At 41.3% G+C, this 21,639-nt stretch overlaps 2 protein-coding genes across 5 annotated transcripts in view; one reads left to right on the top strand and one right to left on the bottom strand.

The window, feature by feature from the left end:
- The window catches only part of ZNF277 (zinc finger protein 277), a 139,722-nt gene extending 119,325 nt beyond the window's left edge, over nucleotides 1-20,397 (bottom strand). The window contains exon 1 of the mRNA XM_007982621.3: nucleotides 20,280-20,397. Coding sequence (XP_007980812.3) covers nucleotides 20,280-20,370 — 91 coding nt within the window. The 5' untranslated portion in view covers nucleotides 20,371-20,397. The remainder of the gene's footprint in view (nucleotides 1-20,279) is intronic.
- A 250-nt stretch (nucleotides 20,398-20,647) lies between these two features.
- Nucleotides 20,648-21,639, top strand: part of DOCK4 (dedicator of cytokinesis 4) — a 474,019-nt gene continuing 473,027 nt past the window's right edge. For 3 of the 4 annotated variants that reach the window (XM_073009284.1, XM_038004467.2, XM_007982617.3), the window contains exon 1: nucleotides 20,648-20,985. In XM_073009284.1, the coding sequence (XP_072865385.1) occupies nucleotides 20,949-20,985 (37 nt within the window). In that variant the 5' untranslated portion in view covers nucleotides 20,648-20,948. The remainder of the gene's footprint in view (nucleotides 20,986-21,639) is intronic. The other variant, XM_007982619.3, reaches the window with a different exon arrangement.

Genomic DNA, 21,639 nt, shown 5'->3' with positions numbered 1-21,639 from the left:
AAGCCCGGCATAAAAGACCATGCATATTTAATATGCTCCATTCAAAACGTCTGGGGCGACTTTCTAGGAGGAATTTAATATTTATGGGAATGACAAGGTCAATGCATAAGGCCTAATGTCCATAAAGTCAAGCAATGGACAGCATGTGCTCAACAGCTTAAAAAAAAAAAAAAAAAGGCCTCTCCTCTTCCAGAAAGAACATGCATTCACCTGTGCATATACCTGTTGGTCAAATGGAATAGAAGACTATATAGAAATATGGGTGATATATTCAATAGAAGTAGTTGGTTGAATGATAACTCACAAAACACGTTTACCTGGAACCTCAAAATGTGATTTTATTTGGAAATAGGGTCTTTGCAGATGTAAGTGAGGATCCTGCGAGCATCTTGAATTAGGGTGGGTCCTCAATCTAATTCCTTGTTAGAAACAGACAGGGGGAAGACAAAGAGATGCAGGAAAGGAGGCCATGTGAAGAATGAGGCAGAGACTGGAGTTATGCTGCCAGAAGGCAAGAACACTTGGTACCACCAGAAGCTGGAAGAGGAAAGGAAGGATTCTCCCCTAGAGCCTTCAAAGAGAGTGTAGCCCTGCTGACATCTTGATTTTGGACTTCTGGCCTTCAAAACTGTGAGATAATAAATTTCTTTTGTTTTAAGATGTGGTTCATGGTAATTTGTTACAGGCAATTCCAAGAAACAAATACAGTATACGACAGCCGAACTATTAGAATTAAAATTTCTCTACAAGCTGATAATGGGATTTCCCCAGATAACTAAATAGGATAATATGATTAAAGCTACAAAGACGTATGTAGCTAATTCAGCTACACAATAATATAACCATTCAGGAATGGCTTCACATTTAAAAAACTTAAGATTTGAAGTATGAATATGACTTTACCAGAAAGAGAAATTATATACATTTATAATGAGGCTTACAATATTTACAAAGTATAACTTAAAAAGAATATAACTGTTAAATTAAGTTTAGCCTAAAGCTGCCTCCTTACATAGGTTTGGTCAAGTTTTCTCCCTACATGGTGAACTGTAACCTAACTGGATGTGTAAATAGACAGTAACCTACTCTTGTGCCAGTCATGCAGTTTTGGCCAATCACAGGACAAAAACTGTTTAAATTGCATTTAGGCAAAGGCTGATAACCAATCCAGCTGTTTCTGTACCTCACTTCTATTTTCTGTCCATAAATCTCCTTTGACCATGAGGTAGTATGGTCAAAGATTTTTTTCTCAGAATCTGCTGTAATTCTGAGGAATGCCCAATTCAATTGTTCTTTGCTAAATTAAACTGTTAAATTTAATTTGTCTAAGGTTTTTCTTTTTACATAACTTAAAAAAACAAAAACACGTAGCCTGTAAGCATATGAAAATGTGTTCAAATGTCTGATGTATGAGTGAATTTCACAGCAGGATCAACTAATTTCATGCAAGGATCAACTAATGTTGACCAAGCGATAATTAATTTTGATAACTATCCATAAATAAGATGCATTCAAAGTCTGATGTACTAACGTATTGCCACAAGAGATATTAGCAAATGTAATTTCAGAAAAAAGTAACAAGCAAAGAGGGCAATGCAGCTGTGTCATTTAAACTCTGCTTGCCTAAATTGGTCTACTTTGAAACTACATTCAATGTATGTGAGAATCCTGAAGAAATGGAAATTTGCCAGTTGGCTCTGAATATTGCTAACAGGAGTGAATAACAATGGGTCCTATGAATCATTTTGAAGCTGTCTTAAAAGCTTTCACTAAAAAATTCCTCTATATCATACTAGTTTTGGATTTTACATCAAAGAGATACCTAGATTCATCATTTAATTAATAAACAGTAATTCAGAAACTGACATTTCTGACAATGATACCACACACAGACAATATAAAAAAATGCAACTAACCTACATTCTTCAAGTAAATGAAAGCTGATAGAGGAATGTGAATTAAATTTTTATAACCTTAAATAATGCATTAAAAAGCTATGGTTACCTGACTTAATAAGAAGCACAGGCTTGAGTACTCTGGAACAGTAGGTCAGAAAATGGTTACTTAGGAAACTTTTTTGTTGTTTTTTAATATTCAAATCCTAATTCAAATGTACTATCAAAGGAACACTAGAGAAACAAAGACACTCATTTGAAGAGTAAATGTTCTCATATTGTGCTAAAGTGGTAGGTTTTGTTTATATAAATATTAATTTCAATGATACATGGAACATTTTCAAAACAACTCTGCCTTCTTGTATATAATGGAGAAAATGCCCCTTAAAGGATGCTACCTCTCCCTGAGGCAGAAAAAATACCTGTTTCTTGTATTTATCCTGTGCTTTAGCATCCTATATTTATTTTCTTATTCCTGGGGCATAAATAGGAAACATATAAAGATGAATGACAGTGATTACTATTACAGACACAGGATGAACGATCTTTTCTGTAGATATTTACAGATGGAACTGTTTGGGATGGCAAAATTCTTAATAAATAAAGGGGAGGTAACTCTGATTAGCATTTCTCAAATTAAATTCCATGGAACTCTAGAAACCCATAAAATGTTAATAGATGCTATTTGAGAAAAAAGTAGTGATAGTCAACTATTTGGGAAGCAGGATTTAATATTTATCTCTTGGACAGTCACAAAAATTAGCACACTGAAGTACTAAAGTAAAACAGTCAGGTAACTTTAAAGCAGTATTTGCAAATTATTTGCTCAAAAAATTTTCTTCATGTAATAAGATATCATAATACTTTTCTCCCTTATAATTCTATGGAGTCCTGGAATACTGTCCCTAAAAACATAAATAGTATACTAAATTTACATTGGCCTTGCCTAATTCAATAGCACAGTGAAAAAAACAAGACAACATGAATTTCTATTAAAATATCTTAAAAGCATGAAATGAATTTCTTTTCAGTCCATTACCTAAAAGTCTTAGTTTGTCTTTAATTTTTAATTCATTTAGGCTCCATGAACATGTAAATATGTAAGGTTGGAGGTACTCTGGGATTCACACAAAGGAAAGAAAAACAGAATTGTGCCCTATTTGTAGACAACTATAACTACTGACATCTAAAAACATAAACGGGAAAATTATTAACATTATAATTTAATGTGTTCTATCAATAAACTGTAAGATATTTTGCAAGGAAAAATAATCAAGAACAGGGATCTTTCTCTGCAGCAAATCCCTTGTACTTTAGAGGTCATGAAAAATAAAGGGTATTATTACCTTATACTTGAGAATTATATTACAACTGGCTGATTATTCAGGATTAATGAGCTGAGGGTTAGAAGTTCAGTGGCCATATGGGCAACTGTAATGACTTGCCTGGCACTAAGCCCCTGCCAATACCACTAATCAGCATGGCAGAAGTCCCTAAGCCCACCATTGGTTCGGCTCTGTTCCAGTCTCAAGCCAATGGCTCTGCATCAACCCAGTTTTCTTGGCCTCATCTCTACCTGGTTCCAGGATGCTAGTCACTGGACACATGACTGACTTCTTGAAACCAAACCTCAACTTTAATTCCTTTTCCAGTAATTGAGCTCTTAATCTGTTGCCCTGATTCTATCACTTCTTGACTTGATGCCTCAACCAGAATCCATCTTCCTCTATATTTGTTGCTTTTTTTTTTTTTTGGAGACAGAGTCTCGCTCTATGGCCCAGGCTGGAGTGCAGTGGCCGGATCTCAGCTCACTGCAAGCTCCGCCTCCCGGATTTACACCATTCTCCTGCCTCAGCCTCCCGAGTAGCTGGGACTACAGGCGCCCGCCACCACGCCTGGCTAATTTTTTTTTTGTATTTTTAGTAGAGACGGGGTTTCACCATGTTAGCCAGGATGGTCTTGATCTCCTGACCTTGTGATCCGCCCGTCTCGGCCTCCCAAAGTGCTGGGATTACAGGCTTGAGCCACTGCGCCCGGCCTATTTGTTGCTTTTACAATTTTCTTTTTTAGAGACAGGGTCTAGCTGTGTTGCCCAAGATGGTCTTGAACTCCCGACCTCAAGCAATCATCCTGCCTCGGCCTCCCATAGTGTTGGGATTGCAGGTGTGAGCCATCACCGTACCCAGCCCTAATTTTTTTTCAGGACTTTTAATGACTTGAGTCCTCTCCCTAACATCCAGTTTACTTGTAGCTGTGTCCTTGCTACTGAACAAAGACTCATTGACCATATTTTAGTCATGTTCCTCTGAACCCTTTTCCTGACTAGGCCCTGTCCTTGCCAGACCTGCACAGTTCAGTTTTATCAAGAATCCTGCTAAATCAGTTTAGAGAGAATCCCCATCCTCAATATCTCACCACCCTCAATAGCTGACAAAATTCATCATCTCTCACCATCCCCCAGGTGATACCTGATTACCCTGGCCTGCCTTCAGCAAGAATCCCCCTTTATCCATGATGTTTCCTCTTAGTGATTTTCCATCTCCCAAACCCTCCAACCTATTTCTTGGGTATAAATTCCCACTTTTATAGGAATTGAGCCCAGTTCTATACTGAAGTGTCTTTTCCTCACAAGCTTGTCCAATCCCTGGCCCGTGGGCCACACATAGGGTCCAGGGTGGCTTTGAATGCAGTCCAACACAAATTTGTAAACTTTCTTAAAACAGTATGAGTTTTTTACAGTTTTTTAAAGCTCATTATCTATTGTAAATGTTAGTGTATTTTATGTGTGGTTCAAGACAATTCTTCCAATGTGGTCCAGGGAAGCCAAAAGATAGGACACCCCTGCTCTACTGTTAAAGAGTTCCTGAAGAAAATATTTTTTCTACCAGTTTACTGTCCAGCTCTAGTTTTTCTTTAATACTACCTGCTACCAGATCTCTCTACTTGTCTGTATTCTAATTGATGCCTGTCTAATCTCTATGGCGTACTCTGCCTGCAGTCATCTGGGCATTCTAAATGACGGTGCCCAAGCAGAACCCAACTTGTTAAAGTAGACAGAATCTTCACACACAACCCGCTCTGTCCCAGCACATTTTTCTAATCTCAGAAATTTCCTTACAGGACTCAGCTATCCTCTGACTTTATTAACAAGGGCAGAGCTCTTTCCTTTTGAATGTGACAAGGAAGACTGCAACCCTAATTGCTTCTGAAAGCCTTCCTATGACTACGGTTGTCCATAATACCTAGTTTAAAAAATTCTAACCTGAGAATTTTGGGTCAGCAAGACAGTGGAATAGGAGGTCCCCTGCTTGTATCCCTGTTGCTCTCAAAAAATTTTGCAGCCATGCCTGGACAAACGCGCCTTTGTGGGAGCCTTGGGATTTAGGCAGGAGTTTCTAAAACCCCAGTGGAGCCTAAAAACCTAGAAGGGTCGTTTTGAGAGGGCAAACCTACAACCAGGTGGCAGACTCATGAACTGTGATCTTGGCTCTGGACTTGGAAATGACTCTGTCTCCCTACGGGCTTGGCTACAGCCCCATTTGGATTTGGGCCTCTTCCAAAACTATCCACCAGGGAGTCTAGGAAAAGTCACACATACTAGTGTCTAAGGAGACAGATCTGTTGACCTCAGTCTCTGCTGTGGACCCTAAAAGGACCCTTTAATTTGGCTCCAGGCCCTCTCAGCTACAGTCCTAGATCAGTGTTCCTGGAACAAAGACATAGAGGGAGACACACCATTCTGAGTCCCCTGGGCCAACTTGCAAACCTCAGTCCAACAGCAGATCCTGAAATGGCCCCGAATCTCATCTTCAAGCCTCTCTCAGCTGTGGAATGAGAGCAGTGCTGCCTAGCCAGGGATCAGCTGGGAGACACGCTGCATTAGTCAGGGTTCTCTAGAGGGACAGAACTAATGAAATATATATATATATATGAGTTTATTAAGTATTAACTCACATGATCACAAGGTCCCACAATAGGCCATCGACAGGCTGAAGAGCAAGGAGAACCAGTTCGAGTTGCAAAACTGAACTTGGGAATCCAATGTTCGAGGGCAGGAAGCATCCAGCACGGCTTAAAGATGTAGGCTGGGAGGCTAGGCCAGTCTCTGTTTTCACATTTTTCTGCCTGTTTATATTCTAGCAGTGCTGGTAGCCGATCAGATGGTGCCCACCCAGATTAAGGGTGGGTCTGCCTATCCCAGCCCACTGTCTCAAATGTTAATCTCCTTTGGAAACACCCTCACAGACACACCCAGGATCAATACTTTGTATCCTTCAGTCCAATCAAGTTGACACTCAGTATTAACCATCACAGGAGCCTATTCACATGCCAATTGCAGGCTTGCAGTACTCAAGTCCCACAGCAACAACTAGAAAAATAATAGAAAGGATCAACGCAACTAAAAGTTGATTTCTGGAAAAGAGACACAAAATTGACAAACCCTTAACTAAGCTAACTAAGAAAAAAAGAGAGAAGCCTCAAATACATAAAATCATAAATGAAGGAGATATCACAACTGATACCACAGAAATACAAAGGATCGTGAGGGTACTATGAGCAATTATATAGCAGTAAATTGGATAACCCAGAAGAAATGGATAAATTTGTACACACATACAACCTAGCAAGACTGAATTATGAAGAAAGGGAAAATGTGAACAGCTCAATAACAGGTAAGGAGATCAATTCAGTAACAAAAACTTTCCCACGAAAGAAAAGCCCAAGACCTAACGATGTCACCGCTGAATTCTACCGGACATTAAAGATGAACTAACACCGATGCTTCTCAAACTCTTCCAAAACGCTGAAGAGGAGGAACCACTTCCAAACTCATTTTACAAGGTCTGCATCACCCTAATACCAAAGCCAGACAAGGACACTTCAAGAGAACAAAATACAGGGCAATATCCCTCATGGACAAAACACTCAACAAAATAGTTGCAAACTGAATTCAACAGCACACTGGAAAAATCATTCACCAGAATCAAGTGGAATTCATCTCAGGGATATAAAGATGGTTCAAAATACATGAATCTATAAATGTGATAAACCATGTTATTAGAATGAAGGACAAAAAAAAAAAAGACTATCTCCACAGATGTGGAGAAAGGATTTTAGCAAAATTCAACATCTCTTCATGATTAAAAGTATAGAAGGAATGTACCTCAACACAGTAAAGGCCATTTATCAGGAGTCCCCAACCAGTACTGGTTTATGGCCTGTTAGGAACTGGGCCACACAGCCGGAGGTGAGCTGCATGTGAGTGAAGCTGAGCTCCGCCTCCTGTCAGATTAGTGGTAGCATTAGACTCTCATAGGAGTGTGAACCCTATTGTGAACTATGCATGCAAGGGATCTAGGTTGCACAATCCTTATAAGAATCTAATGCCTGATGGTCTGTCACTGTCTCCCATCACCCCCAGATGGGACTGTCTAGTTGCAGGAAAACAAGCTTAGGGCTCACACTGATTCTTTATTATGGGAAGTATTAATAATAATAGAAATAAAGTACATAATAAATGTAATGTGCTTGAATCATCCCAAAACCCAGTCTGTGGAAAAATTGTCTTCCACGAAACCAGTCCCTGGTGCCAAGAAGGTTGGGGACCACTGCCATATATGATAATGCTACTGGGGGTCCTTCCTCCCAGAACTCCCAATATGGTGGCAGGCTGCTTCCAAGATGGTGGCAAGCCTCTTGTTCTCTGACCTAGGGTTCTTGGCCTCACAGATTCCAAGGAATGGAATCTTGGGGCATGTGGTGAGTTTATAGCTCTATTAGAAGCCATGGTCATGGAAGAGAACTGTGGAACCCAGCAACTAGTGTTCAGCTTGATTAGGATGAACGCAGGCACTTAGCCATGCAGGACAATGGCAAGCCTTTAGCCTGATCGGGAGTGGCAGTGGGTGCCTCAGGAGCACAGCAGACACCCTACTGGATCCGGAGGGGTGGAAGTCAGCGGCGGGTCTGCGATGGTGGGAAACAGCAGTACTGGACTGCGAGCGAAAGCTCAGCTTGAGCCATAACAAACACGGACCAGAAGAGTGTGCAGTTGCAAGATTTAATAGAGTAAAAACAGAGCTCCCATACAAAGGGAGGGGACCCAAAGAGGGTAGCTGTTGCTGGCTCCAATGCCTGGGTTTATATTCTGATAATTGTCCCTTCCCCTGTGCTCTCAGGCGATAGATGATTGGCTATTTCTTTATCTCCTGTTTTTGCCTAATTAGCATTTTAGTGAGCTCTCTTTACTACCTGATTGGTTAGGTGTGAGCTAAGCTGCAAGCCCCGTGTTTAAAGGTGGATGCGGTCACCTTCCCAGCTAGGCTTAGGGATTCTTAGTTGGCCTAGGAAATCCAGCTAGTCCTGTCTCTCAATAAGGCCTTGCTAACATACTCAGCAGTGAAAAGTTAAAAGCTCTTTCTCTAAAATAGGGAACAAGACAAGGATGCCCATGCTCACCACCTCTATTCACCACAGTATTGAAGCCCTAGCCAGAACAGTTAGACAAGAATAAGCCATCAAAATCAAATTTTAAATTTTTTTTGTTTACAAACAACATACTCTTATATACAGAAAACCCTAAAGACTCTACCAAAAAACTGTTAGAACTGATAACAGTAAAGTTGCAGGATACAAAATCAACAGGCAAAAATCATTAGCATTTCTATACACTAACATATGAATTGAAAAAGAAATACCATTACAATAGTGCCAAAAAAAAAAATTTAGGAATAATTAACCAAAGAGTTGTAAGATCTGTATAGTGAAAACTATAAAACATTGATGAGAGAAATTGAAGCGAAAACAAATAAATGGAAAGATATGCCATGCCTATGGATTAGAAGAATATTAAAATGTCCACAGTACCCAAAGTGATCTACAGGTTCAATGCAATCTCTAACAAAATTTCAATGACATTTTTCACAGAAACAGAATAAACAATCCTAAAATTCATATGGAACCACAGAAGACCAGGAATCACCAAAGCAATCTTGCGCAAAAAGAACAAAACTGGAGGCAACACTCTACCTGATCTCAAAATTTGCTACCAAACCGTAGTAATCTAAACAGCATAGCAGCTAGGTTTGGTGGGTTACACCTGTAATCTCAACACTTTGGGAGGTCAAGGCAGGAGGACTGCTTGAACCCAGGAGTTGGAGACCAGACTGGGCTAACATAGTGAGACCTCCCTCTACAAAAAATTTAAAAAATTAGCCGAGTGTGATGGTGCACACCTGGTAATCCCCGCTTCTCGGGAGGCTGAGGTGGGAGGATTGCTTGAGCCCAACAGATCAAGGCTGCAGTGAGCCGTGATTGTGCCACTGCACTCTAACCTGCGAGACAGAGCACTCTAGCCTGAACAACAGAGTGAGACTCTATCTCAAAATGAAAACAAAATCCAAAAACCCAGGTACTGGCATAAAAATAGACACACAGACCAATAAAACAGAACAGAGAACCCCGAAATTAATCTGTGCATTTATGGTCAACTGATCTTTGATAAGGGTGTCAAGAATACATAATGGGGGAAAGGACAATCTCTTCAATAAATGGTGTAAGGAAAACTGGATATCCACACAAAGAAGAATGAAATTGGACCCTTATTTCACCTCTTATCTAACAATCAACTCAAAGTAGATTAAAGGCTTAAACCTAAGACCTGAAACTGTAAAACTCCTAGAAGGAAAAACAGGGTAAAAGTTTCTTGACGTTAGTCTGGTCAAAGATTTTTTGTACATGACCCCAAAAGTACAAGCAACTAAAGGAAAAAGCTAACAGGTATATAAAGAAATATTCGACGTCACTAATCATTAGAGAAATGCAAATTAAAATCACAAAGAGATATCCCCCATTAGGATGACTATTACCAAAAAGACAAGAAATAAGCATTGGAGAGAGCGTGGAGAAAAGGCAACTCTGTACACTGTTGGTGGGAATGTAAAGTAATACAGTCATTATGGAAAACAGCATGGAGGTTCCTCAAAAAAGTAAACATAGAATTACCATATGATTCAATGAATCTAATTCTGGGCACATATCTGAAGGAAATGAAATCAGTGTGCCTATGAGATATCTGCACTCCCATGTTCATTGCAGCATTATTCACAATAGCCAAGACACAGAATCAAGCTAAGTGTCCATCAGTGGATGAACAGATAAAGAAAATGTGGTGCATATATATACACAATACAATATCATTCAGCCTTATAAGAGAAGGAAATCCTGCCATTTGTGATAACATGAATGAACCTGGAAAATGCGAAGTTAAATAAGACAGACAGAAAAAGATACATACTGGGCGATCTCATTTGTATGTGAAATCTAAAATGGTCACATTCATAGAAGCAGAGAGTACAATGAATGATGATAGGTACCAGGGGCTAGGGGGAGGCGCAGATTGGAGAGATGTTGGTTGAAAGATACAAAATTTCAGTCAGGAAAAAGTTCAGGAGATCTGCTGTACAACATGGTAACTATTATTAATAACACTGTACTGTATACTTGAAAATTGCTAGGAGCAGATCTTAAATGTTCTCACCACAAAAAAATGGTAAGTATGCAAGGTTAATTAGCTTATTTTAGCTGTTCCACGGTGTATATTGATACATATATTAAAACATCATGCTGTACGTAATACATACTTTTAGTTGTCAATTAAAAAATTCTAAAATACAAAACAAAAAACATGGGCAAGTTACTGAAGTCTAGTGTGGTTCTTCATTATTGCTTGCTTTGGCAAGGGCTCCTGACTTAACTTTCCCTCTCCAGTATATTGTTACCTGATTAAACTTAGATCTTGTCATTCCTTTTCTTCAAACTTTCAAGACCCAATAGGTTCATTTTGCCCACTGCCCAGAGTCGATTTATCAAGACAGCGGAACTGAAAGGGAGAAAGAGTTTAATTCATGCAGAGTCAGCTGTACAGGAGACCGGAGTTTTATTATTACTCAAATCAATCTCCCCAAATCTGGGGATCAGAATTTTTAAGGATAATTTGGTAGATAGGGAGTCGGAAAGTGGTAAGAGCTGATTGGTCAGGTCAGAGATGAAATCACAGGGAGTTGAACTTGTCTTCTTGTGCTAACTCAGTTTCTGGGTGGCGGCCACAAGACCGGATGAGCCAGTTTATTGATACGGTGGTGCCAGCTGACCCACTGAGTGCAGGGTCTGGAAAATATCTCAAGCACTAATCTTAGGTTTTACAATAGTGATGTTATCCTTAGGAACAATTGAGGAGGTTTAGAACCTTGTGGCCTCTAGCTGCATAACTCCTAAACCACAATTTTTAATCTGGTGGTTAGCTAGTCCTGCAAAATGCAGTCTACTTGCCAGGCAAGAAGGGGGTTTGTTTTGGGAAAGGGCTGTTATCATCGTTTCAAAGTTAAACTATAAACTAAGCTCCTCCCAAAGTTAGTTCAGCCCATATCCAGGAATGAACATGGGCAGCTTGGAGGTTAGAAGCAGCAAGACGGAGTCGGTTAGGTCAGACATCTCTCACTGCAATAATTTTGTTATAATTTTTGCAAAGGCAGTTTCAGTCTGCATAATCAAGTTCTAACATCTGAGACAGTATGATCTACTTTCAATTTACATTTCCAAACCTCTTTTCCATTGCTGCCATTTTTATTTTCTCTAGGCAAAATGAATTGACTTCATACTTCTTGTATATGCCCTTAGTTTTTCTATTGCTCCCTCCCGTTGTATAGGCCTGTAACTCTTTTTCCTTGTTTCTGCATGTCCAAATATTATTAAACTTCAAGGCCCAGTACCACCTGTTGAGAATAATCTCTTTTTTGCAAAACTCTGTCTATATCGCTCTAATGTTCCCCAGCACTTTCTGCCTTGTAATATGTACTTCTTATATCCTCCCTATTAGGTTATAAGATCCTTGATGGCAAGACCAATGTTATTCTCATCTTTGTATTCTACAGCATTCAGAATAAAGAAGTTTGCACATAGCAGATGCTGAATAAAATTTTTGAATGAATGAAGCCTCAGTTCTATCAATAGCTCTTTCAGATTTGCACTGTTCATTACAAATGCAAAGGAGAATGAGATAGGATGCATCCTAATAATCAATCTATATTGTCTCAGAGTAAAGGATCCAAGAAGACATCTACTGCAGTGGTTCTCAGCCAATTTTCTAACCTGATACACCTGATCAATAACACACACATGTGCAACTAATTCTTCAGGACATATCCAGATTTTTCATTTTCTTTTTACAGATGCTAGGATTGAATTATGTGGGCTCCCTAGCTATAAACCTACCTCCTCTTTCTTTTACTGATATGTGGAAGATGGAGTTGAAAGGATGCTAACATAATCTCATTCCCTCATTTACAAACCAGGAAATCTTAACCAGGAGTGCTAATGATTTCTCTAAAATCACAGTCAGTCAGAAGGAGAAGTGAGATTAAAATCCTAGCGCTTTATGAGGCTGAGGCGGGTGGATCACTGAGCTCAGAAATTCGAGACCAGCCTTGGCAACATGGTGAAACCCCATCTCTACAAAAAACACAAAAATTAGCCGAGCATGGTGGCACACACCTATAGTGTCAGCTACTCAGGAGGCTGAGGTGGGAGGATGGCTTGAGCCCGGGAGGCAGAGGTTGTAGTGAGCTGAGATCATGCCACTGTACTCCAGCCTGGGCAAAAGAGTGAGACCCTGTCTAAAAAACAAACAAACAAACAAAAAAACTAGTTATTTTGATTCCTTGTCCAGTGAGCTTTTTGCAAAACTGTACTATGACCACTGCTGCTGGAAAAATAGCTCAATGTCCCAGTACATTATAAGCATTACTTTCCTTCGTGAGTGGGTGCATATTTAAAAGGCATTCAAAAGTCATTCATAAACTGGCTTGAAAGAAATTCAAATAAGCCTGCAGACTCTCACCTTTCTTTCCTTCCCCTCCCCTCCTTCATTTGAGAAAATCAGTTGTATGGTGCCTTGGCAAAGACAGCTTGATTGATGTTATGTTACAGTTCAGCAACAGTTCCTGCTATTAATTGCTTTATAATGGTAATTACGATTAGCGGGTACAGGATATTTTCTTTTCTAATTGGCTATTACTGGTGAATAGAAGCTTATTACATAACAGAAGACTGTGTTAAATAAATAACCACAATTACAATTCTGAGGTCTTTACTAGTAAAAAAACCCACAAATCTCTCTATTTGGATAAAAGCACTAAAAAAAGTTTTTTAAAGGCAGAGCCTCTGTGATTACTTGGGGGGAGGGAAGAGTTCTTCTTTCAGTTAAGAAAAAACATGAAATGAGGACAGTATTAGAGAAACAAGGAGGCAAAACAAGAATTTCCTTTCTTTTAAAAATAAACACATGTAAAAGCTTTAGTGTGCTCAGTGCCTCTGGCAAGGTACGCATATCACAGATTCGAAAGTATCTACTTCTTCCCACAGTGCTATATGGAATTAGAAGGGACTCTCTGATTAGCTCTGGTGAGACAGGGATGCAGAGCCCACCAATTACACTGAGATGTCCACATGGATAAGGCTAGGGGTTCTTCATTTGTATCCCATATAGAACCCAGCAAGGGGCTGATTCACAGTTGCCAAACACCACCAAATGCCATCACAACATGACACTGTCCCAGAGGATGAGGTTAAAGGTATATTTAACAGTTCCTGTCCTTACAGAGTTTATATATTGTATAATGTGGGATTTGTCTTGATTCCAGCTTTAATATTCTTTGATTAGTTTGTAATTATTTTAAAGTTACATCCAAGCTTTTGTAGTAGTAGTAGTAGTAGTAGCAGCAGCAGCCATAACAGTAATAACAAGGTCCTATTACTTGCTCAAGGTCATACAGCTTTTAGCTGACAGCTCCTTTTGACTCCAGTTTATCCAAGTCTAAAGTTTGGACTTGTACCCGCTACTGCCTCTTGAGACAGACCTTTATCAGTAGCATTATTTGTTCCTATATTTTCACAGTGCCTCAAGATTAATAGAGCACTTTAATGTACACTGCCCTCACCAAACCTCCCAATAATATCAATATCATTTTTTTTTTCCTGATGAAACTGAGGCTCAGAGAGGTTAAAGGATTTTTCCCAAGTTCACATTGCTAAAAAGCTACAAATTCACATTCAGAATCCAGGTCTTCTGACTCTTATTCCAGTTTTTCCTTCTATACATTTTACTGATTCAATACTGTACACTGATTATTTTAAATATTCTACTCATGGAGAAAGCTTAATAGTATCCCACATTATCCTATAAAACTTTAAATATTTTACCACTTGTCAATTGTTGACTCCCTCTTTCCCATCCTCCTTTCACCCCATGAAGCAAACGTTTAAATCCTGTTTAGCTCTAGAAAACTTTACTTGGTTCCTACAGCCAAAGATATCATCCAACCCCAGCAGCCTATGTTGCAGATAAATGCCACTAGTCACAAAGATGATCAGTGAGATGTAAAGAAAAACAGAAGACTGATCAGTCAAATCTATCACCACTTCCGAAAAAAGCTGCCCTGCTCACCTTTGGGTCAAGTCGGTCAGTCTTGACTCAGCATGAGGTAGCAAGTCTTTAAGGTACTTGTTTCAGCATGAGGTAGCAAGTCTTTAAGGTACTGTCAATGAAATGCCAACTCATTCAGCGTCTGAGAAGTTTATCAAATAAGTCAAAACTGAACCCTAAGTTTGTGGCAAAATTCTCTAAGAAGAGCTAATACAAACATTTAAAGATGTAATCACTGGAGATAGCAGTTTATGCACACTGCTTGTTTCTATATACTCGTGATTTATATTTAGAAGTCAGTATGATTTCTATTATATGAATCTGATCGACATCCTCTTTACAGTTTTTCCAAATGGAAGTGTATGAGTGGGTATTGTAAAGGGCAGCACCATTATTTTGCATGAATGGGAAGGTCAAGGTCAACACAATAAGTGAATGTAATTCAGTATCTGACCCATCAAATCCCTCAATAATAACCTGCTCTTCAAGTGCAAAAGACATATTAAAATCACTTGTATCACTTCTGGCACATATGCCAAAGATGTGCCTATACCTATGACTGAAATAACAGTCTCAATTGAAGACCAGACTATTATATCATCTCACCTAATCATTTCCACATCCCAGCAATATAGCTACAGTATTACTCATTTTACAGAAGAGAAACTGAAGTTCAGATGTTTACCAGAATCTGATCCTAAGTTGGCTTGATTTTAAAATCTTTTCACTATTCCATACTGCCTTTCTAAAGTAACATTGGCTTTAGAGCATATTTATGTGTGAGAAAAGTCTGTTTCAGACCTCATTCAATGGAATTTAGTTACTATGAGACATCATGACAACTGTGCATAGAAGTCTTTTCTCAGTTATTGTGTGACCTTGGGCAAGCTACTCTTTTCATCAGTTTCCTCATTTGTAAATAAAAAGCATAATATGACTACCTAGGGGTTGCTGTGAAGATGAAATGAGACAATACCTATAAAAGCATTTGAAACAGTACCTGGCACAGTTAGGGCTCAAAAAAATGTTAGCTATCATATGCATCATTATTATTATAATATCCCTTTTAATAAGAGCTCTTCTTTAAATATCCTACAAGTTGGGTCCCATTGATTTGTCATAGGAAAATAAAAGAATGCTTTAAAGAAGGCCTCTTCAGAACCTTATACCAAATGTATTAGTCTGTTTTCATGCTGCTGATAAAGACATACCTGAGACTGGGCAATTTACAAAAGAAAGAGGTTTAATTGGACTTACAGCTTCACGTGGCTGGGGAAGCCTCACGATCATGACGGAATGCAAGGAAGAGCAAGTCATGTCTCACATGGATAGCAGCAAAGAGAGAGCTTGTACAGGAAAACTCTTCTTTTTAAAACCATCAGCTCTCATGAGACTTGTTCACTATCACAAGAACAGCACGGGAAAGACCTGCCTCTGTGATTCAATTATCTCCCACCGGGTCCCTCCCACAACACATAGGAATTCAAGATGAGATTTGGGTGGGGACACAGCCAAACCATATCACCAAACAAGACCTACAAGAGTAGTTTCTATAATTCTTATCTTCTCTGACATCCCTCAGCCTATACCTCACAAGGCAATCCCAGTATACAATGTTACTTGAGTTTCTTGATGACTTTGAGTGTCAGTGCATGTATGGGGGTGGGGAGCTGGGTGTGAGTAGAGTAGCACTGTATAGAAGTGAGAAAAGATACAGAAGATAATATAAAGGCTTGCAGAGCACATAGTTGTAATATTAGTATGTAGCACTGACAGACACTCTGACAACCCCCAAATTCCGGGAAAGCATTGACAGCATAAGCAGTTATCACCAACACATTCCTAAGCTTCCCCAGGGTTACTCCACAATTTAGATTGCTTCCTAAGTGAATGCAGTCTCAAAGAGCAGGCAGTTCTTGATAGGCATATTTTTATGATTAGGCATATCTTTATAATGAAAGTAACTAATACTTACTGAGGTCTGACTTTAAAACAGGAAATATGCTGGGCTTTCATAAATATATAAATATGAAATAATCACAATAACTGCAAGACAGGTATATATGGATATTTCCATAAATGTGGCAGCACATATAATAAACCTATTACACAGCTATTAAATGTCAGAATTGGAATTTAAATACAGTTTTGCCAAAATAATGTCTAGTCCTCTTTCCACTGTCATGTCAAATATATGAGACTGTACTTAATGGTTTATAGAAATAGAATGACAGCCTGTAGAAAATTGGTAACAGCCATATAGATAATGAAAGACAGAATTCAAGGTCCTTGTGGTAGGTCATTCAGTTACAGGCTTAAAGTTATAAAGGCCAGATCTAAAGTATTCTTTAAAAAAATGTAATTATTATTTAAACAACATTAAAACTTCATTTTAAAAAACTGAAAAACTATCCTTAAATGCGAACTATGATCACCTTGACAGAATATCATCTTCCTGATATTTTGCATTTTAGTTGGTATGCATACCTTTCACAAGCATAAAACATCTACTTAGTTTTTTATTCTATTTCAGTTCCTCTGCTTAAAATAGTTGCCAATCTAAATGCCTTGAATAAATTTCAAGCATATTCTAACATTAGACTGTTACACAATGTTTACCGTATGCAGCTTTGATAAACACTGGATGTACAAAAGTGAAATAAGACAAGTCTTGACCTCAAGAAGTTCACTGTCCACTGGGGTAGACAAAGTTGCCAAAAAATAACTACAGTGTGACATGGTAAGTGGATAATGGAGATATGGCAAAGGAAGCAGGGTGACTGAAGATGAGGCTAGACAAGTAAATTAGAATCTTAAATGCCACACAGAGAATTTGGACCTAATTATACATGTAGCAGAATTACACTGAAGCTTTAAAGTGGAGATACATGAATATATTTGTTTTACAATGTGGATTGAAGGAGGTAAAGTCAAGAGTCAGCGAGATCAACAGGAAGCTTTTGCAATCGTCCAGGCTAGAATGCCATTCTGGTCAAACATTTATTAAACATTAACAATAAGCCAAGAACAGAATCAGGCTGACAAACACACATACAACTGGTTCTCAAGAGCACTTTCTGGGGTATGGGAGATGCAGGTAGGTAATTCAGCAGTAATGGTGAGGGTTACTAATGGAATTAGAATAGTGGCTGTAGCAAAGAATAGAGGGAACAGGTTCAAAAGATACTTCAAGCACAGAAAAATAAGGCTTGCTAACTGATCAAATTCAGTACCTGAAGGTGAGTTAAGAATCAAGGATGCTTCCTAGGTTTCTAGCTTAGACTTGATGCCATTTATTAAAATAGGAAATACAAGAATGAGGAGTTTACATCACCTGCTACCCTTCCCCCTTTCTTCCAGAGACATCACACATGAGATAGTAAGTTCTCTAGAAGATAAACATTACCAAAATCATCAGATAATATGGTCTCCAGAACCCAAGCATTACCCAAATCATCAACTACTAAACATGCATTCGGAGGGAAAAAAGTTGACTTTGACAGAATATTACAATATGGAGATACAGATTAATACTGTCAGAAGATACAGCCTCAGTCACAAAAGCCTCCTAAATGTATTATTATTGAATTGTGCTATCTTGCTGACTTTTAACTAAAAACAGCAAAGGAAAAAATGCCAGTAACACCACGTGAGGGATGCTGAATCTATTTATTATCTGTTCTTAATTTTAGGAGACAAATTGAAACCCTGGTTACTCTTCAAATGTATGTAAAGCAGTGTCCTTTAACCCTTGACCTAGTCGGCTGGGCATGGTAGCTCACGCCTGTAATCCCAGCACTTTGGGAGGCCGAGGCAGGTGGATCACCTGCGGTTAGGAGTTCGAGACCAGCCTGGCCAACATGGCAAAACCCCGTCTCTACTAAAAATATAAAAACTAGCTGGGCATGGTGGCAACCGCCCGTAATCCCAGCTACTGGGGAGGCTGTGGCAGGGGAATCACTTGAACCAGGGAGGCGGACGTTGCAGTAAGCCAAGATCAGGCCACTCCACTCCAGCTTGGGTTACAGAGCAAGACTCTGTCTCGAAACAAAAAACAAAAAACAAAAACAAAAACAAGCACAAAAGAGACTTGACCTCGTCAATTTGGGGACCTTCTTGGAGAAGGATGGAGCCACAGAAATCTGGCAACACAGTGGTCTCAGTGAAAGTCTTGCACCTGCCTACACCCCACCCACTGACTCACTAGCAGAGATTTTGAGGAACTACAAGGATTTCTATAAAAAGTCTTCCTAGGCCTCACTGTCCCAGGGTATTAAACGCACAGACTAACATTTTAATCAGAGCAAGAGGAAAATCTCTTAAAAGAAGCAGTTTTCAAGAAGTCAAAAAGGTGAATGACTTTTTTTTTTTTTTTTTTTTTTTTTGAGACGGAGTCTCGCTCTGTCACCCAGGCTGGAGTACAGTGGCCGGATCTCAGCTCACTGCAAGCTCCGCCTCCCGAGTTCACGCGATTCTCCTGCCTCAGCCTCCCGAGTAGCTGGGACTACAGGCGCCCGCCACCTCGCCCTGCTAGTTTTTTGTATTTTTTTAGTAGAGACGGGGTTTCACCGTGTTAGCCAGGATGGTCTCGATCTCCTGACCTCGTGATCCGCCCGTATCGGCCTCCCAAAGTGCAGTTTTTAAAATAAGTTAGACTGTGAGATAAATTCACCGAAGAGTGTATCTTTTGATCTCAAACTCGTAACCCTCTGGAACTTTGAGAATCTAGGAAACCTTAATAGTTTGTTACCATCCGATAGCCCAATATATAACCAACCCAATAATAAACCATTAGGGTGTTAAACTCAATATTTAACCCAGGAGACTACCAAAGATTTGTTTGGTAGGGGTACTAAAATAATTTCAGAGTAGGGAATTCCACAGTTGGGAAGTGGGAAAAAACTGCACGTCATCTCTGTGCCGCTGAGGTAAATATTTAAGATGATATCAATTTAACTGTGAAAGCAAAAACAAATAAACCGAAAAACAAAGTCTCAACAGTCTGAGAACCATATTTAAGCCCCAAACCATGTTCATCAGAAAAAGACACCTTGTGCTAAATTACACACCAAGGCAAAAATGGGGTGGGGGGAATGGGGGAGGGATAGCCTAAGGGTAAAAGAGTCCTAAACACAATCCCCCTGCAGCTTTCAAAATTTGGTTTTTTATTCCCACAGTGGATCAGAGGACAACTTGAAAGTCAGGTACAGCCAAAGTTGTGATGATTTTCATAACCCTTTTCAAATGTTCTTTGAAGCCACGAGTGCGAATTATCTACCACTTTCCTTTTCTTTCTCTAAGGACCCAGAGACTGGGAAGATGTCTCAGGCTCCACATCCAAATCTGGAGAACACCCAGAGCAGTTAACTATCGACAGGGAGGTTGTGAGATACTTTCCCTTCAGAAGACACTTCAGTCACAAACTGGGCAAATGTGTAGAGTGGATAGCACTGACCACCAGTCTGCGACTGGAAAGTCTACGGAAGCTAAATAAAACACATCTGCAAGGTCAAACCAAGCAAACCGAGGCAGTGTACTGGTGAGGAAAAAGAGCTGCTAATCCCAAAGTTATAAACACATGCGTGCGAACCAGACCTAAACCAAACCCACTCAGCAGCTAGCGCAAAGCTGGGAGCTCCAAATTAGAAGACAAACGCTCAGGGAGCTTCCCCGGCGGAGGGGAAGGCCATTCCAAGGCATTTTCTCCGCCCTCCCCGGGCAGCCCCAACCAAGTAGCCGCCCCCGGCTCCACCCCATCCCGCTGGGCCACCACCCGTGGGGCCCGGTTGAACCCAGGCGGCCCAGAGCTAAAGGGCTCCTAGGGTCAGACCAGAGGTCCGTTGCACTCCCGGTCATAGAGAAAGGAAGACATATCAGCCGCGCCTCCGGTGCACCGTACTCACCCCCATAACCCACACCCCCGACTGTGCTGCAGCTCCCATCACGGTCTTCCTCCATTCGGACGACAGCCCCCTGGGTCTTGGAAGCAGCCATTACCCGGCAGAGAAGAAAAGGGAGGGCCGCAGGGCGGGGCAGAGGCGGGGTGGCACCAATAGAAACGCGACTGGAGGTGAACTCCCCGTCGACGCGGTGTTTTCGCCACACCTACGCCGCCCTCTGGGCCAATAGGACGTAACGAGTAAAACTGAATCCCCGCCTCGAACCGCAATTGCCGCTCCCACTTCCGGGATGGGGAGGCCCAGAACTACAATTCCCAGCGTGCCGCGGGGCCCCGGGACGGGAGGGCTGGACTAGGCGCTGGCGGGCGGGGGTGCGCCCGAGAGTGCCCCGGCGTGTTCGCTTAGTTCAGTGAATCAGAACAATGACTGCGCCGCCGGGTCCCCGGGAGCGCATCTGAGGACTGTGAGCAGCCGCCGCCGGGAGAGCTGCTGGCGGCGCAGTGTCAACGCTGGGCTCAGGAGCCTCCAGCGCAGATCCTGCCCAGCGCCCGCAGCCCGCGCGAAGCCCCCGGGCTCCGGCGCTGCAGCGCTGCTCGGGGACTGTGCATTGTTGTGAACCAGAGAAGGGGCGCGGGGATTACAAAGCCTGAAGACCCCGGAGCCCCTTTAGCCATGTGGATACCTACGGAGCACGAGAAATACGGCGTGGGTGAGTCTCCGCGGGGCGAACTTTTATTCTGCTCTGGCCCGAGCGAGTGCGCATTTCTCGTCCTTGCCCCCGCGCCCCTCTTGCTCCGCCCGGCTGAAAATGCCTAATCCTGGCATCGCGCAGCGGGTACGGGGCTTTGCCGAGCCAGCTCCAGGCAGAGGGCTGCGCACCAGGCTCTCGCCCCGCACCGCCTGCTCGGCGCGCCCCGCACAGATTCCCAGAGCGCCGGGACAGCTTGGGGGAGTGTGCGGCCGGCCCGCTCGCTTTGGGCTCTGCCTGCGGAGTTTGGAGTGGCGACTGGGCGTGTGTGTGTGTGTGTGTGTGTGTGTGTGTCTGTCTGTCTCTGTGTGTGTATGTGTGTGTCAAGTTGGAAGAGGAGGCGAACAGGGTTTCTCTCCTTCCTTACCCTTCTTCCCCAAAGCGACAGGGAGCTGCAACGGTTCCCCTGGGTGGAGAGGGAGACAACAACACTTGGGCAGAGAGAACACCCCCAAAACAGTAGGGAGGCGCAAACCCTTCCCTCTGGCTCAGATCGACATTCCCGGAGTGTGGAATGTGGCAGGGTCCTGGAGAGAGCCGCTCTGACAGGCTGAGCCCTCTCTGACCCTCCTCCCTCCCTGCGATCCCGGGTTTATGGGGTGTGTGTGTTGCGGG

The sequence above is a fragment of the Chlorocebus sabaeus genome, chromosome 21 (assembly GCF_047675955.1).
Source record: "Chlorocebus sabaeus isolate Y175 chromosome 21, mChlSab1.0.hap1, whole genome shotgun sequence".
Taxonomy (NCBI): domain Eukaryota; kingdom Metazoa; phylum Chordata; class Mammalia; order Primates; family Cercopithecidae; genus Chlorocebus; species Chlorocebus sabaeus.
The sequence above is the reverse complement of the archived record's forward strand: the minus strand, read 5'-3'. Positions and strand labels throughout refer to the sequence as shown.